The 16,913-nt window shown below is 46.1% G+C and overlaps 1 protein-coding gene across 2 annotated transcripts in view; it reads left to right on the forward strand.

The window, feature by feature from the left end:
* Positions 1-16,913, forward strand: part of LOC137617133 (histone H1C-like) — a 36,627-nt gene that overhangs the window by 9,797 nt on the left and 9,917 nt on the right. For both annotated transcript variants that reach the window (XM_068346982.1, XM_068346984.1), the window contains exons 2-4: positions 7,499-7,708; positions 12,176-12,291; positions 13,402-13,527. In XM_068346982.1, coding sequence (XP_068203083.1) covers positions 7,499-7,708; positions 12,176-12,291; positions 13,402-13,527 — 452 coding nt within the window. The remainder of the gene's footprint in view (positions 1-7,498; positions 7,709-12,175; positions 12,292-13,401; positions 13,528-16,913) is intronic.

A 16,913-nucleotide genomic window follows, 5' to 3' on the forward strand; every position in this document is an offset into this window, starting at 1 on the left:
AAGGTTTATTAACTCAAGTAAAATTCCAACAATGTTGGCTGTCTCTGACCCTCCACCAAGGGTGTCAATCAGCTATATTTATATAACCACCGGGTAAGTCTTATGTTTAAAAATGATATTTTCATAATAAATTAAATTTTTTAACATACTTACCTGGTGGTTATATCAATTTGATTCCCTCCCTCCTCCCCTCTAGAGAGACAGTCTATGGGCATGGAAAATCTGAGGATTCGAGGAATGTTTCCAAGTACCTTCGCGTGAGGGCGCGCAGGTGGTACACCTGGCTACTCAATCTGCGATTGCCACTAGTTTTGAATTTCTGCCGGGACGTCAGAGACTAAACCTATGTTTATATAACCACCGGGTAAGTATGTTCAAAAATTTATTTTATGAAAATATCATTTTATGTATTTTTATTTATTTTAGGCCGGTATTTATTAAATATTAGGCATATATTTATCAATTAGTATATCCTTTTATGTGTTCTTCAGTTATAAGTGTGGTTTGGCCCAAACCATTTACTGAAAACCACATGCATGTAAAATATTTTTATTTGTAATTTTAATGTAGAAAACGAAAATGTTCATAAGCTATACATTAAAGAAAAAGGATTAAATACGATATTTACAAGAGTACATTTATGATAAATACTTGAATATGTAATATTTTTCAATATTAAACTTACCCGATAATCATGTAGCTGTCAACTCCGTTGCCCGACAGAAATCTAAGGAGGGATACGCCAGCTATCACAATACTAGAAGGGGGTGTACTAACAGCGCCACCTGTGGCCAGGTACTCAAGTACTTCTTGTTGACACCTCCTCAATTATTCCTCTGTCGTGCCTCCGGCTAGACGTTCTGGGATACGCTTATGGTCTTCGAGTTTATTCTCGCTTATTTGGTGATGTATTCTCTTTGATTTACGGCTGTCGCATTACTGGAAACCTTCTGATATTAGCTAGATAGCTTTTATTTAATTCAGTTTAACGGTTAACGAATTTTTGCTTGTTTTTTGGATCTCCCTTTGACTTCTCTTGAAAACAAAATGTCTGACATTTCGCAAGCCCCCTCCCATAGACGTTGTAGGTCTTGCAATAGACGTATTCCGAAGGTCTCGGTAGATCCTCACACCGCTTGTTCTGACTGTAGGGACAGACCCTGTCAGTTAGAAAATCGATGTGAGGAATGCGCCGGTCTTTCGGAATTGGATTTTGTCCGACTTTTAAAGTATTCTTCTAAGTTAGAGAGAATTAGAGCTAGGAGGAGTTCTTCTCACTCTTCTTTATTTTCCTCATCTCATGATCCTCTTCCTGATCCTACCCCTGTAGTGGCTACCCCCGATCCTACTGTGTGCCCTCCGCCTGATATGTCAGTGGTTTTACGTGCTATTCAGGCTTTAGGCGATAAGGTAGAGTCAGTGGTAAGTGACCATAAGTCTCTGATGGCCGAAGTGAAAGAGTTGAAGGCCAAGAGTGCAGTGGGTGAAGTTAGTGCCAGTGCTGTGACGAGTGCTAGTGTCGGTGCAGTGCCTTGTGCTAGTGTTAGTGCCAGTGTGGTGCGTGGGGATTTTTCTGTGCGAGCCAGTCGTTCTCCCAGTCCGGGACCTCTTGCAAGCTCCCAAGCCCAGGGGAGAAGCAATGTCGAAGGGCATAAGGGTTCGGCAGGCCTTGTTAGGCGCACAGAATTATCCTCAGTGGTTGCGGGCGTGTCTTCCACAGACCGTCACTCCCACTTGCAGACGATTGAGCCCGTCTTCCGCTCGTCCGCTGATCTTTTCTCGGGGAAGAAACGTTGGTCTCAGGTCTCTAGACCGCTTAAACGCAGAGTCCAACCCTCGAGTGCTCAGCCAGGTTGCAGTCGTTGGCTCAGCTCTGACTCGCCTCAGTCTTCTAGCGATTGTACTCCGCCCAAGAGGAGTAAGGTACAACAGAGCTGCACCGGTGGTGCAACCACTGTTATGGCTTTACCTCAGTCTGCTACTGTCTCTGCTGATCCCAAGTGGTCTATGCTTCAGTCCATGCAAGCTCAGCTTTCGGACCTGATGCGTGAGTGTTGTGCTGAGAGTGCTGCACCTCCTGCACCTGTGGTGCACCAATCTCCTGCACCCGTTCAGCCTATGCTGCACCCGCCTGCACCGGTGGTGCACCAACCTCCTGCACCCGTTCAGCCTGTGCTGCACCCGCCTGCACCGGTGGTGCACCAACCTCCTGCACCCGTTCAGCCTTTGCTGCACCCGCCTGCACCGGTGGTGCACCAACCTCCTGCACCTGTTCAGCCTGTGCTGCACCCGCCTGCACTCGCTGCACCCAGTCGCAGCTCCATCTGCCAGGCGTACGATGTTGAACCAGTTTCTGTGTTCACTGTTCCCGGTGTTGTTCAGCATCAGCCTTCTTTAAGGCAACCTTCAGTTTGGGATCAGGAGGATTACTCCACTCTTCCTCCTCCTCCCCTGGCTGCTCCACCGGCGGTGCAACTCTCGGTGGAGGTACAACAACCTCTTCCACCTGTGAGTCAGTCTGCTCAGCTGCTGCACCGAGCTCTACCCGTGCACCCTGATCCTGCACCTCAGACATCTCTGCTTGCGGGAACTTTACCTTGTTCTGCACAGCCTCGATCTCTTCACGCTCCACTCTTACCACAGGAACAGGAACTTGCTGCACCTCCTCCTTCCACCTCTGTTGTTGTTCCTGCTCGTTCTGACTCTGCGGTTCAGCATTCGTATCCGATCCCGTCGCCTCATTCTGGGGTTGAGATTTCGGATGATGAGGAAGCACACCTTGATCCCTCTTCGGACGTGGACGAATCCAAACCCTCTCCACAGTCTCTTGATTTTCGCAAGGTCTTGGCTCTTCTCAGGGAGGTTTATCCAGACCATTTTGTCTCAGCTATACCCCGCTCTCCACCATCTGAGTTTTCGCTGGGAGTGCAACAAGCTCAGTCTTCCTATACCAAGCTTGTCCTAGCTAGATCCTCCAAGAGGGCTTTTAGGATCTTAGGGGAATGGCTGCAGTCTAAGCAACTTCTTGGCAAGACTTCCTTCATGTTCCCTCCAACGAAGCTCACTTCGAAAGCGAGCGTTTGGTATGCCACAGGGGAAGCACCAGGCTTGGGAATACCTGCCTCTGCCCAGGCTGACTTCTCAAGTCTGGTAGACTCGCCTCGAAGATCTGCTATGAGACGCTCAAAAGTGTGTTGGACCTTCTCGGACTTGGATCACTTGCTTAAAGGAGTGTTTAGAGCTTTTGAAATGTTTAATTTTCTCGACTGGTGCCTGGGGGCCCTCAGCAAGAAAACCTCCCATACGGACAAAGATTATGCCATGCTGTTAATGTCATGTATGGATAAGGCCATCAGAGATGGATCGGGCGAGCTAGCGTCCTTGTTTGTCTCAGGGGTTTTGAAGAAAAGAGAACAGCTGTGTTCTTTCCTTTCCGCCAGCATTACCCCTTGCCAACGTTCACAACTTCTGTTTGCTCCTCTTTCGAAGTTCATTTTTCCCGAAGAGCTCATTAAAGATTTGTCGACTGCTTTGATACAGAAGGACACGCACGACCTTGTAGCTTCTTCGGCTCGTAAGTCTAAGGCTTCCACCTCAGCCCCTAAGACTTACCGCTCCCCAGTGGCTGATACCCCTGCGACTAGATTCATACCGCCCTTTCGTGGTAGAGCCCCCAGCCGAGGAAGCTCCCGTCCAGACTCTTACAGAGGCAAGTCCAGGAAAGGATCCAAGCCATCCAAAGGAAAACACTGACTCTCCGATTCTCCAGACGACAGTAGGAGCCAGACTCAAGACCTTCTGGCGAGCTTGGGAGATGAGAGGTGCAGACGCACAGTCTGTCAGTTGGCTGAGGTTCGGTTACAGGATTCCATTCTTCCTTCAACCACCTCTGACCACTTCGCCCATCAACCTCTCTCCCAACTACAAAGAGGAGGACAAGAGGCTAGCTTTGCACCAGGAGGTGTCGCTTCTTGTGCAGAAGAAGGCTGTGGTTGTAGTCCGGGACCATCAATCCCCGGGCTTCTACAACCGCCTCTTTCTTGTGGCCAAGAAGACAGGAGGTTGGAGACCTGTGCTGGACGTCAGCGCTCTCAACGAGTATGTCACCAAGCTGACGTTCACGATGGAGACGACCAAGTCGGTCTTAGCAGCGGTCAGACAGGAGGACTGGATGGTCTCATTGGACTTGAAAGATGCTTATTTTCACGTTCCGATTCATCCAGACTCCCAACCTTTCCTAAGATTCGTTTTCGGAAAGGTCGTCTACCAATTCCAAGCCCTGTGTTTTGGCCTAAGCACAGCTCCTATGGTCTTTACCCTTCTGATGAGGAATGTAGCCAAATTCCTTCACTTGTCAAACATCAGAGCCTCCCTCTACCTAGACGACTGGCTGTTGAGAGCCTCCTCGAGTCGTCGTTGTCTGGAGAATCTTCATTGGACTTTAGACCTTATCAGAGACCTGGGTCTATTAGTCAATTTGGAAAAATCTCAACTCATTCCCTCACAATCCATCGTGTATCTGGGAATGGAAATTCAGAGTCAGAGTTTTCGGGCTTTTCCATCGGCCCCCAGGATAAGCCAAGCCCTAGAGTGCATCATGAGCATGCTGAAGAGGAACAGTTGCTCAGTGAGACAGTGGATGAGTCTCACAGGGACTCTCTCGTCCCTAGCCCTGTTTGTCGAGCTGGGCAGACTCCACCTCCGCCCTCTTCAATTCCACCTTGCAGCTCATTGGGACAAGAGTTCTACCCTGGAAGCAATCTCTATCCCTATCAACCAAGAGATGAAGACCACTCTCCTGTGGTGGAAGCACAACCTCCTTCTCAGAGAGGGTCTATCCTTGGCCATTCAGACCCCCAATCTTCATCTCTTCTCAGATGCATCGGACTCGGGCTGGGGTGCAACCTTGGACGGAAAGGAATGCTCCGGAATGTGGAACGAGGAACAACGATCTCTCCACATCAACTGCAAGGAACTGCTGGCAGTTCATCTAGCCCTGTTGAACTTCAAGTCCCTCCTGCTAGGCAAAGTGGTGGAGGTGAACTCGGACAACACCACAGCCTTGGCTTACATCTCCAAGCAAGGGGGGACCCATTCGAGGAGCCTTTACGAGATCGCAAGGGACCTCCTCATTTGGTCAAGAAGTCTAAACCTCTCTCTAGTCACGAGGTTCATCCAGGGCAATATGAACGTGTCAGCAGATCGTCTGAGCAGAAGGAATCAGGTCATTCCCACGGAATGGACCCTCCACAAGAGTGTGTGCAACAGACTTTGGACCTTGTGGGGTCAACCTACCATAGATCTGTTTGCCACCTCCATGACCAAGAGACTTCCTCTGTTTTGTTCTCCTGTTCCAGACCCTGCAGCAGTTCATGTGGATGCCTTTCTACTGAACTGGTCCCATCTCGACCTGTACGCATTCCCTCCGTTCAAGATAATCAACAAGGTTCTGCAGAAATTCGTCTCGCACGAAGGGACACGGCTGACGCTGGTTGCTCCCCTTTGGCCTGCAAGAGAATGGTTCACAGAGGTACTACAATGGCTAGTAGACTTCCCCAGGACTCTACCTCTAAGAGTGGACCTTCTACGTCAACCTCACGTAGACAGGTTACATCCAAACCTCCACGCTCTTCAACTGACTGCCTTCAGACTGTCGAAAGATTCGCTAGAGCTCGAGGCTTTTCGAAGGAGGCAGCCAGGGCTATTGCCAGAGCAAGAAGGGTTTCCACTCGTAGGGTCTACCAGTCTAAGTGGGAGGTCTTCCGAAGCTGGTGTAGAGCCAATTCAATATCCTCTACCAATACCTCTGTGACCCAAATAGCTGACTTCCTGCTTCATCTTAGGAATGAGAGATCCCTTTCAGCTCCTACGATTAAGGGATATAGGAGTATGTTGGCCTCAGTTCTCCGCCATAGAGGTTTGGACCTCTCTTCCAACAAGGACCTTCAAGACATTCTTAAGTCTTTTGAGACGTCTAAAGATCGTCGTCTTTCCACCCCAGGCTGGAATTTAGACGTAGTCTTAAGGTTCCTTATGACATCTAGGTTCGAACCTCTCCAGTCAGCTTCATTCAAGGACCTTACCCTCAAGACTCTTTTTCTCGTTTGCCTGGCAACAGCTAAGAGAGTCAGTGAGGTTCATGCCTTCAGCAAGAACATTGGTTTCACGACCGAGTCTGCTACATGTTCTTTCCAGCTTGGATTCCTAGCAAAGAACGAACTTCCTTCACGTCCTTGGCCTAGATCGTTCGAGATACCTAGCCTTGCCAACATGGTAGGTAACGAACTTGAGAGAGTTCTTTGCCCTGTCAGAGCTCTCAAATATTATCTCAAGAGGTCTAAACCTCTCCGAGGACAGTCAGAAGCCTTATGGTGTGCCATCAGGAAACCCTCGAGACCCATGTCCAAGAATGGGCTTTCGTATTATATAAGGCTTCTGATCAGAGAAGCACATTCTCACTTAAAGGAGGAAGACCTTGCATTGCTGAAGGTAAGGACCCACGAAGTAAGAGCCGTAGCTACTTCGATGGCCTTTAATAAAAACCGTTCTCTGCAGAGTGTAATGGATGCAACCTATTGGAGGAGCAAGTCAGTGTTTGCATCATTTTATCTGAAAGATGTCCAGTCTCTTTACGAGAACTGCTACACCCTGGGACCATTCGTAGCAGCGAGTGCAGTAGTAGGTGAGGGCTCAGCCACTACATTCCCTTAATCCCATAACCTTTTTAACTTTTCTCTTGAATTCTTTTTGTTGTTTTTATGGTTGTTACGGTAGGCTAAGAAGCCTTCCGCATCCTTTTGATTTGGCGGGTGGTCAATTCATTCTTGAGAAGCGCCTAGGTTAAAGGTTGTGTAGAGGTCCTTTAGTAGGGGTTGCAACCCTATATACTTTAGCACCTTGGGTTGATTCAGCCTCCAAGAGGAACGCTGCGCTCAGTAAGGAAGACGAACTTAAAAAAGAGGCAGAGTAACGGTTCAATTCGACTTCCTTACCAGGTACTTATGATTTCATTTGTTATTAGAGATAACTGTTATATGAAATTTGGGGATACTTGGCTATCCTTTAATCTTGTTCACTGGTTTTCACCCACCCCCCTGGGTGCGAATCAGCTACATGATTATCGGGTAAGTTTAATATTGAAAAATGTTATTTTCATTAGTAAAATAAATTTTTGAATATACTTACCCGATAATCATGATTTAATTGACCCTCCCTTCCTCCCCATAAAGAACCAGTGGGATCGAGGAATAATTGAGGAGGTGTCAACAAGAAGTACTTGAGTACCTGGCCACAGGTGGCGCTGTTAGTACACCCCCTTCTAGTATTGTGATAGCTGGCGTATCCCTCCTTAGATTTCTGTCGGGCAACGGAGTTGACAGCTACATGATTATCGGGTAAGTATATTCAAAAATTTATTTTACTAATGAAAATAACATTTTTATTATAACTTAACATTTGTACTATAGATTTTTATTTTCATATACCTTTTTCTTTGCAGACTCCAAAATCCGCTAAGAAGGCACAGGCCGCCGCAGTAGAAAACGTAACCCCCGTTAAAACGAAGACCCCAAAGAAACCCAAAAGTCCAAAGAAACCCAAAACTCCAAAGGCAGAGGTTGCCCCTGCAGAAGTGCCTGAAGAAACAGCCTCCCCAAAGGCTCCCGACACACCCAAGGTGCCAAAAGTTAATGGCTCTGCAATCAGAAAGGTGAGTGTTTTATAGTATTATTGTTAATTTTTAAACGCCCTGTGCACCCCTATCGTTATTCCATTTTCTTTTTGAAAGGATATCATATGCTCTATTAATGCATTTTTTGTATTCTACTTTTCAATTTTGGAAGCATTTTACCAGTCAAGAATTACTTAAAATCTTTGGTTATGATCAGCTGATCTGAAAGTGCCGCTACCTACCTATCAAAATACTGTGTGGCTTATATGCGATTGCCATTTTTTTTTTCTTAACATATTAGAAATATCTTCAAATATTACATCGGCGCCAATATGTTACTGAAAATCAGTTTCCATACAGTTCGTCTTATTATTAGGTATCATGCGAATTCGTTGTAGCTCTTTCTGTGAGTGTATGTGTTCGCTCTGGCAATCGCATACGGGTAGTTAATTTCTAAAGCTGCACAAAGTATTCAATTTTACATTCAATATTAAGCCTTCATATTTCATTAGACATTATTGTGTTTAATTGTGGTTTATTAAAGCACGTTCATATTTTATTTTTTAATTTCTTGAGCATTTCAATAATCAACAATTACTTTTGATTTACTTTTGTTTGGGAGATCAGCTGATCTCAAGGTCACGCTGCAGTATTATGATTATGCGCACATATAGTACCATTAACACTAATTTATATAATTTTCTTGACATTTGAAATCTCTTCATAATGAATATTACAACAGCACCAATATGTTATAGGGTATCACATTTTCCATACAGTTCGTAGATAGACATTATTATTAGTTATACACGGAATACGCACCCCCCCCTTTCTCTCTCTCTCTCTCTCTCTCTCTCTCTCTCTCTCTCTCTCTCTCTCTCTCTCTCTCTCTCTCTCTCTCTCTCTCTCTCTCTCTCGGGTTTGGGCGTTACCCATACTAGGTTGGTTTGCTGTGAGCGATCAGACTAAAGCCTCCCATCATCACCAATCCGCGCTGGCTAGCATGATGATAAAAACTTGCCAAACCTCAGGCATGAATAAGAACATGTCTGAGGCCTTTGTCCTGCAGTGCACTGAAAGTGGCTGTATTTGTTGTTGTTGTTGTTTTTGTTCATTTCCTTTACTCACTGGGTTATTTTCTTCTAGAGCCCATAGGCTTATAGCATCCTTCTTTTTCCAACCAGAATTGTAGCTTAGACAGTAATAATAATCTATCTATCTATATACCAAGGCACTTCCCCCAATTTTGGGGGGTAGCCGACACCAACAATGAAACAAAACAAAAAGGGGACCTCTACTCTCTATGTTCCTTCAGCCTAATCAGGGACCCAACCGAGTTCAGCTGGTACTGCTAGGGTGCCACAGCCCAACCTCCCACATTTCCACCACAGATGAAGCTTCATAATGCTGACTCCCCTACTGCTGCTACCTCCGCGGTCATCTAAGGCCCTGGAGGAAGCAGCAGGGCCTACTGGAACTGCGTCACAATCGCTCGCCATTCATTCCTATTTCTAGCACGCTCTCTTGCCTCTCTCACATCTATCCTCCTATCACCCAGAGCTTTCTTCACACCATCCATCCACCCAAACCTTGGCCTTCCTCTTGTACTTCTCCCATCAACTCTTGCATTCATCACCTTCTTTAGCAGACAACCATTTTCCATTCTCTCAACATGGCCAAACCACCTCAACACATTCATATCCACTCTAGCCGCTAACTCATTTCTTACACCCATTCTCTCCCTCACCACTTCGTTCCTAACCCTATCTACTCGAGATACACCAGCCATACTCCTCAGACACTTCATCTCAAACACATTCAATTTCTGTCTCTCCATCACTTTCATTCCCCACGACTCCGATCCATACATCACAGTTGGTACAATCACTTTCTCATATAGAACTCTCTTTACATTCATGCCCAACCCTCTATTTTTTACTACTCCCTTAACTGCCCCCAACACTTTGCAACCTTCATTCACTCTCTGACGTACATCTGCTTCCACTCCACCATTTGCTGCAACAATAGACCCCAAGTACTTAAACTGATCCACCTCCTCAAGTAACTCTCCATTCAACATGACATTCAACCTTGCACCACCTTCCCTTCTCGTACATCTCATAACCTTACTCTTACCCACATTAACTCTCAACTTCCTTCTCTCACACACCCTTCCAAATTCTGTCACTAGTCGGTCAAGCTTCTCTTCTGTGTCTGCTACCAGTACAGTATCATCCGCAAACAACAACGGATTTACCTCCCATTCATGGTCATTCTCGCCTACCAGTTTTAATCCTCGTCCAAGCACTCGAGCATTCACCTCTCTCACCACTCCATCAACATACAAGTTAAACAACCACGGCGACATCACACATCCCTGTCTCAGCCCCACTCTCACCGGAAACCAATCACTCACTTCATTTCCTATTCTAACACATGCTTTACTACCTTTGTATAAACTTTTCACTGCTTGCAACAAACTTCCACCAACTCCATATAACCTCATCACATCCCACATTGCTTCCCTATCAACTCTATCATATGCTTTCTCCAGATCCATAAACGCAACATACACCTCCTTACCTTTTGCTAAATATTTCTCGCATATCTGCCTAACTGTAAAAATCTGATTCATACAACCCCTACCTCTTCTAAAACCACCCTGTACTTCCAAGATTGCATTCTCTGTTTTATCCTTAATCCTATTAATCAACACTCTACCATACACTTTTCCAACTACACTCAACAAACTAATACCTCTTGAATTACAACACTCATGCACATCTCCCTTACCCTTATATAGTGGTACAATACATGCACAAACCCAATCTACTGGTACCATTGACAACACAAAACACATATTAAACAATCTCACCAACCATTCAAGTACAGTCACACCCCCTTCCTTCAACATCTCAGCTTTCACACCGTCCATACCAGATGCTTTTCCTACTCTCGTTTCATCTAGTGCTCTCCTCACTTCCTCTATTGTTATCTCTCTCTCATTCTCACCTCCCATCAGTGGCACCTCAACACCTGGAACAGCAATTATATCTGCCTCCCTATTATCCTCAACATTCAGCAAACTTTCAAAATATTCCGCCCACCTTTTCCTTGCCTCCTCTCCTTTTAACAACCTTCCATTTCCATCTTTCACTGTCTCTTCAATTCTTGCGCCAGCCTTCCTTACTCTCTTCACTTCTTTCCAAAACTTCTTCTTATTCTCTTCATATGACTGACCCAATCCCTGACCCCACCTCAGGTCAGCTGCCCTCTTTGCCTCACGTACCTTGCGCTTTACTTCCACCTTTTTCTCTCCATATTTTTCATACTTCTCTATACTATTACTCTGCAGCCATTCTTCAAAAGCCCTCTTTTTCTCTTCCACTTTCACCTTCACTCCTTCATTCCACCATTCACTGCCCTTCCTCATGCTGCCTCCAACAACCTTCTTGCCACATACATCACTTGCAATCCCAACAAAATTTTCTTTTACCAACTTCCACTCCTCCTCTAAATTACCAGTTTCTCTTACTCTCACCTCGTCATATGCCATTTTCAACCTTTCCTGATATTTACTTTTTACCCCCGGTTTTATTAGCTCTTCAACCCTCACTAGCTCCCTTTTACATCCACCTACTCTATTCCCCCACTCTTTTGCTACAACTAATTTTCCTTCCACCAAAAAATGATCAGACATACCGTTAGCCATACCCCTAAACACGTGCACGTCTTTCAATCTTCCAAACATTCTTTTAGTTACCAACACATAATCCATTAATGGCCTTTCTACTACTCTTCCATTTGCCACTCTTACCCACGTATACTTATTCTTATCTTTCTTTTTAAAGAAGCTAGCACCTATTACCATCTCTTGTTCAACACACTTGTCTACCAGTCTCTCACCACTCTCATTTTCACCTGGTACGCCATACTTACCAATGACACCTTCTACCTCTCCAGCGCCCACTCTAGCATTTAAGTCACCCATAACAACTACATAATTCCTTCTACCCAGTCCTTCTACACACCTAGTTAAATCATTCCAGAACTCATTCCGATCTTCTTCACTTTTCTTACTACCTGGCCCATACGCACTGACAAACGCCCAACATTCCCTACCCAACCTAACCCTTACCCACATTAACCTAGATGATATCTCCTTCCATTCCACTACTTTACCTGTCATCCATTCACTCAGCAATAACGCCACACCCTCTCTCGCTCTTCCCCTTTCAATCCCAGACACTCTACCAGACATTTCACCAAACATCACTTCACCCTTTCCTTTCATCTTTGTCTCACACAAGGCCAATACATCCATCCTTCTACTTCTAAACATACTTCCAATCTCACATCTTTTACTCTCTATCGTACTACATCCACGCACATTTAAACACCCCAAAACTAGAGTGCGGATGATAATAATCTCCTTTGAAATGTTCTTACAGTTTTCAATTGGGAACTTGTGAATTAATTTTGCTCATAATTTTTTGTTCATTACAGAGTAGAGATCGCAACCCTAAAGCCGTGTACCTGTTTTTCAAAAAGGACGTAACCGCGGATACTGCTAAGGCGCTTGTAAAGAAGTTCAACAAGGCTGAATCGTTTTCGTTTGGAAGGTTCGTTTAGCTCTTGTTCTATTTGGAGCGCCAGGGCCATATTGGAGCACCGAAAGGTGATAGGATCTGTAACGGCTCCTCACTTATCCTTCCCGTTATAGGATTAAACTGGGTAAGGTCTGTTTGGGGTGCAGATATCTATGGTTATCTCATGATACGTCCCCAATGATACATGATATCTACGGATAGTCGTTCCGGGGGTTAGAACCCTATGATACCTGAAGGTAATTCTCTTGCAATATCAATCGCAGAAATATTATACTGTAGAAAGTTGCCAGAGGGAACTTGCATCAGGACGACATGGCTATCTCACCCAAAAATAGATTTTTCCTACAAGTCCCTTTTATGTTGAACCGGCTGAGATCAATCTCTTTTTATAGTTAACCTATGAAAATCTATTTTAATGTCACTGTTCTTGACATAATGTAATTATTCATTATTGCTCCTGTAGCTTATTTATTTTCTCTCCTTGTAAAATTTTTGTATTGAATAATGAAAGAAATGGCTGGTAATAACTAGACACGAATTAAGTTTAGCAGTGCCAAAGTTAGTAAGGAATCAGACAAAATTTGTCCAACGACCATCGAAGGGTTAACGTTAACTGTTGGAATTTGTGATTTTGACATGTAAGAATTACATATTGAACTGTATTCCCATTTTGAACTTGATCATATGTTTGCATTTTACTTGGTTGTATAAATTTTTTGCTCATTTTTCCCTATTGTAGCCCTGGGGCTTATAGCATCTTGCTTTTCCACCTAGGGTTGTAGCTTGGCTAGTAATAGTAGTTACTGTACATGTCATAATAGTTGTTACAAGATTGCGTGTTGGTACCCAAAAATAATTGCTGTACTAAGTCCACAACTTCTTGATTTAATAGGAAGAAAAGTTTGTAAGTCAAATTTTGTTAGATTTTGTCTTCACCTAATTTGTATTCTTAACGATTTTCGACTACAAAAGTCAACAAAAGGTCACGTTTTCATTTGTTTGTATCTCCAAATGGTTTTTTCAAGTTGGACGTTCTCTATTGGAAAATTAGGAAGGTATTATTGTACATAAGATTAAGCACTTAGTTTTACACATGCAATTAACATTATCTCTTATTTACAGAGGGTTTATGGTATATTTTGACGATAAGGAAAAAGCTGAGGAAGTGAAGGCATCCGCGGCTAACCAGAAATTTGCCGGAGTGAAGCCGGAGTGGGTAGCATCTGCATTCGTAGCTCCAGCCTCCCGGTGAGTTATTTTCCAGTTTTCACCAGATTGTGGAATGCTCTTTTCAATCAGGCAGTTGAGTCGGTAGATTTTCAAACTTGCAGTGGATAATTTTATGTCCAACAGGTTGGCGTGATTCTTCTATTTTAACGTTCCTGATCTTGAAGATATTTTGAATTTGTTCCGACATGACTTGCCACAAACTACACTCTTTAGGATCCCTGATGCGAGTGTGAGTGTGCTCGAGGAGGACGAACTGCGCCCCTCTGCCTCATTATTATTATTATTACTTGCTAAGCTACAACCCTAGTTGGAAAAGCAAGATGCTATAAGCCCAGGGGCTCCAACAGGGAGAATAGCCCAGTGAGGAAAGGAAAAAGGAAAAATCAAATATTTTAAGAAGAGTAACAACATTAAAATAAATATCTCCTTTATAAACGACATAAGCTTTAACAAAAGCGGAAGAGAAATTAGATAAACTAGTGTGCCTGAGTGTACCCTCAAGCAAGAGAACTCTAAACCAAGATAGTGGAAGACCATGGTACAGAGGCTATGGCACTACCCAAGAGTAGAAAACAATGGTTTCATTTTGGAGTGTCCTTCTCCTAGAAGAGCTGCTTACCATAGCTAAAGAGTCTCTTCTACCCTTACCAAGAAGAAAGTAGCCATTGAACAAATATAGTGCATTAGTTAACCTCTTGAGCGAAGAAGAATTATTAAGTAATTTCAGTGTTGTCGGGTGTGACACAGAGGATATGTAAAGAATAGGCCAGACTATTCGGTGTGTGTGTGTGTGTGTGTGTAGGCAAAGGGAAAATGAACCGTAACTAGAGAGAAGGATCCAATGTAGTACTGTCTGGCCAGTCAAAAGACGCCATAACTCTTTAGTGGTAGTATCTCAATGGGTGGCTGGTGCCCTGGCTCCCCGGGCCATCAGGGATCGCTTCCACCCAAGGGCACTCCAGTCTGGTGGTAGAGAAGGGGTGGAGGGAAATGTTGGCGAGGCTCGGTCCCCTACTCCAGGACAAAGCTCACCACCTAGTGGGGAGTTCCCCGCCACGTGAGTCGACCTCCCGCTGCCCAGCCTGGGCCGCCATCCTCGTACCTGCCGACTGCCTGCGCAGCACCTGCTGTGCCTCAGGTAGCTGCTCCCCCATCTGATTGCGCGGTGGTGGTACCGACTCCCGATCAACATCTTCCAAGCGCCGAGTGGTCCTCATTGGCACAAGAACCCCGTTCAGGTTCCCACTGAGAGACCACTTGCCAGAGTGGGGAGCTGCAGGCGCAGTTTCCCCCGCCCCGTGGGAAGATTTCCCGGGAGGCAATGGAGGGCCGAGGAAGGAAAAGCCACCCCTCCAGACCGCTGTCTTCCGCATCTGGGTCTCCTTGTTCCGCCCCAGTCTCAAAGAGGAGCTGGGGGGAGGGGCGCCATGATGCCCCTTCTGCCGGTGAGGCAGAACCCCGGGACAGTCACTACCCTGTACCGTGGGATGGACCTCCAAGCGACAGGTCCACAGGTGGACTTCTGCTTCCGAGGATGGTTCAATGGACCTTCCCAATGATGAAGAAAGGGGAAGAGTTCATCTTCCTTAGGGTTCTTGGCCTGATCCGTAGGTTGAAGGACCTTCCGAAGCACACCCCCACCCGAGCGAATAGGCCCACCACAGGCCTGGAACCCCGCTTCGGCTCCCCAAAGGAGGCCAGACGCTCCTTGGCCCTTCCCCTCTCTCAAGACGTTGGGAAGACACTGCAGGATGTCGCCTTGGTTTTTTCGGAGACCAGGTGTTCTCATAGATCAGGCAACGCCTCTAGGTTGCTGACCTTCCCGGAGGTGAGTCACAGTTGCCTCTACACCCCAGAGGGGACCAGTCAAGGACATCGGTCCACGGAGGAGAACCTGGCGGCTTTGGCCTCGGGTTCCACCGAAGAGAGGTTGGTGGGAGGCTCCGTGAGCTTCTCAGTCCTGGAAGCTACAGCCATGAAAGCTGCGGGGTGGGCAATGGTTGACGTGGCCTCGTGGTTGGACTTCTGGTCTACGGCTGTTGTGGCCTACGCCCTTGAGAACGTCGTCTGGAATGGAGCAGCGAGGAACGAGTTTGGGGAGTTGGCAGTCTCTTGTGTCTAGGGCTTTCTCTTTTCTGGGAGGACAGTCCTACACTGCAGCGACTAACTGTGTGCTTTGGAGGAGGGAGGCCATACTCCACGGGATGGCGAGGACGCTCCTATACAGGGAGTTGCTAGCCCTTCAAAACATCCCCATAGTGGGAGACGCACTTCCTGGAGGACCAAGTGGTAGAGGCCCTCGCCAAATGGAGAAGGAGAGACATGACGTGATGCTCCACAATGTGTCCTCATCATCATTGTCAGATGGTTACCAGTTCCTGCCGAAGGAACAGAGTAGGCAGACCACAGCCTGTGAGTCTACCCCTGCCTCTGGGAAAGAGCCAGGCTTCTGGTATCTCCCACTGGGGTCCCTCAACTAATCCCCCCTTCCGGAGGACACACCGCGCATTCGGCCGGGAAGCGTAGTTGAACCCCTGCCAACCGGAGTTGCCGTAATGCCCAATTCCCTAGTAGTTACCTACTAGGGGGTAGGACATCCCTCTTCCCTGTGTCTTCCGAGGGTAGGGGGATGCCTCGTCATAAGATGGAAAAAATTGTTGAATTAAGGAGCAGACCCTTGGATGGTCCAGGGCCTGCGGAACGGACACCGAATCTTCTTCACAGGAATCTGGGCTGCCTTTGACAGTGCGAAGGTGGGCCTCAGAGAGGAAGATCCAGGATATGCTCACAAAGGGAGCCATCCAGCCCGTGGGGCCTGAATCATTGAGATTCTTCAGCAGCCTGTCCATGTTAGAGAAGGCTACCAGCAGTTGGTGACCAGTCATCAACCTTTGGTGCTCAACTACTTCATTACCAAGACCCCCTTCAAGATGGAAACTCCAAGGACAGTCCTGGACGCTGAGAGGGACCGAGTCTTGACAACACTTCCCCCCACACCTATACCACGGTACTGGAGTGACCTCGGGTGTAAGCAATCCACGAGGGCCCCGGGAGCGGCGGAAGGGGCTGACTCGACATCATGATATAGAGGGGCACGGGTCCTTCTCGAGCACACTCCCACTCCCATCCCAGATCCTGAAGAGAGTAGTTCTTGGTAAGGTGTTAGGAAAAATACAATTTTTTAAGAAATTTTCATTTATATCTCGTACTGTATATAGTTTATTTCCTTTCCTCACCTTGCTATTTCTCCTTGTTGGAGCCCTGGGGCTTGTAGCATCCTGGTTTTCCAACTAGGTTGTAGTTCAGTTAGTATTAATAATAATAATGATAACAAATTTTACATTGCCTAAGGTCGTCCCCAAAAAGTTGAGGTTTTGAATGTCAATTGAACGTAGATACCTATG

Source organism: Palaemon carinicauda, chromosome 23, assembly GCF_036898095.1.
Source record: "Palaemon carinicauda isolate YSFRI2023 chromosome 23, ASM3689809v2, whole genome shotgun sequence".
NCBI classification, from domain to species: domain Eukaryota; kingdom Metazoa; phylum Arthropoda; class Malacostraca; order Decapoda; family Palaemonidae; genus Palaemon; species Palaemon carinicauda.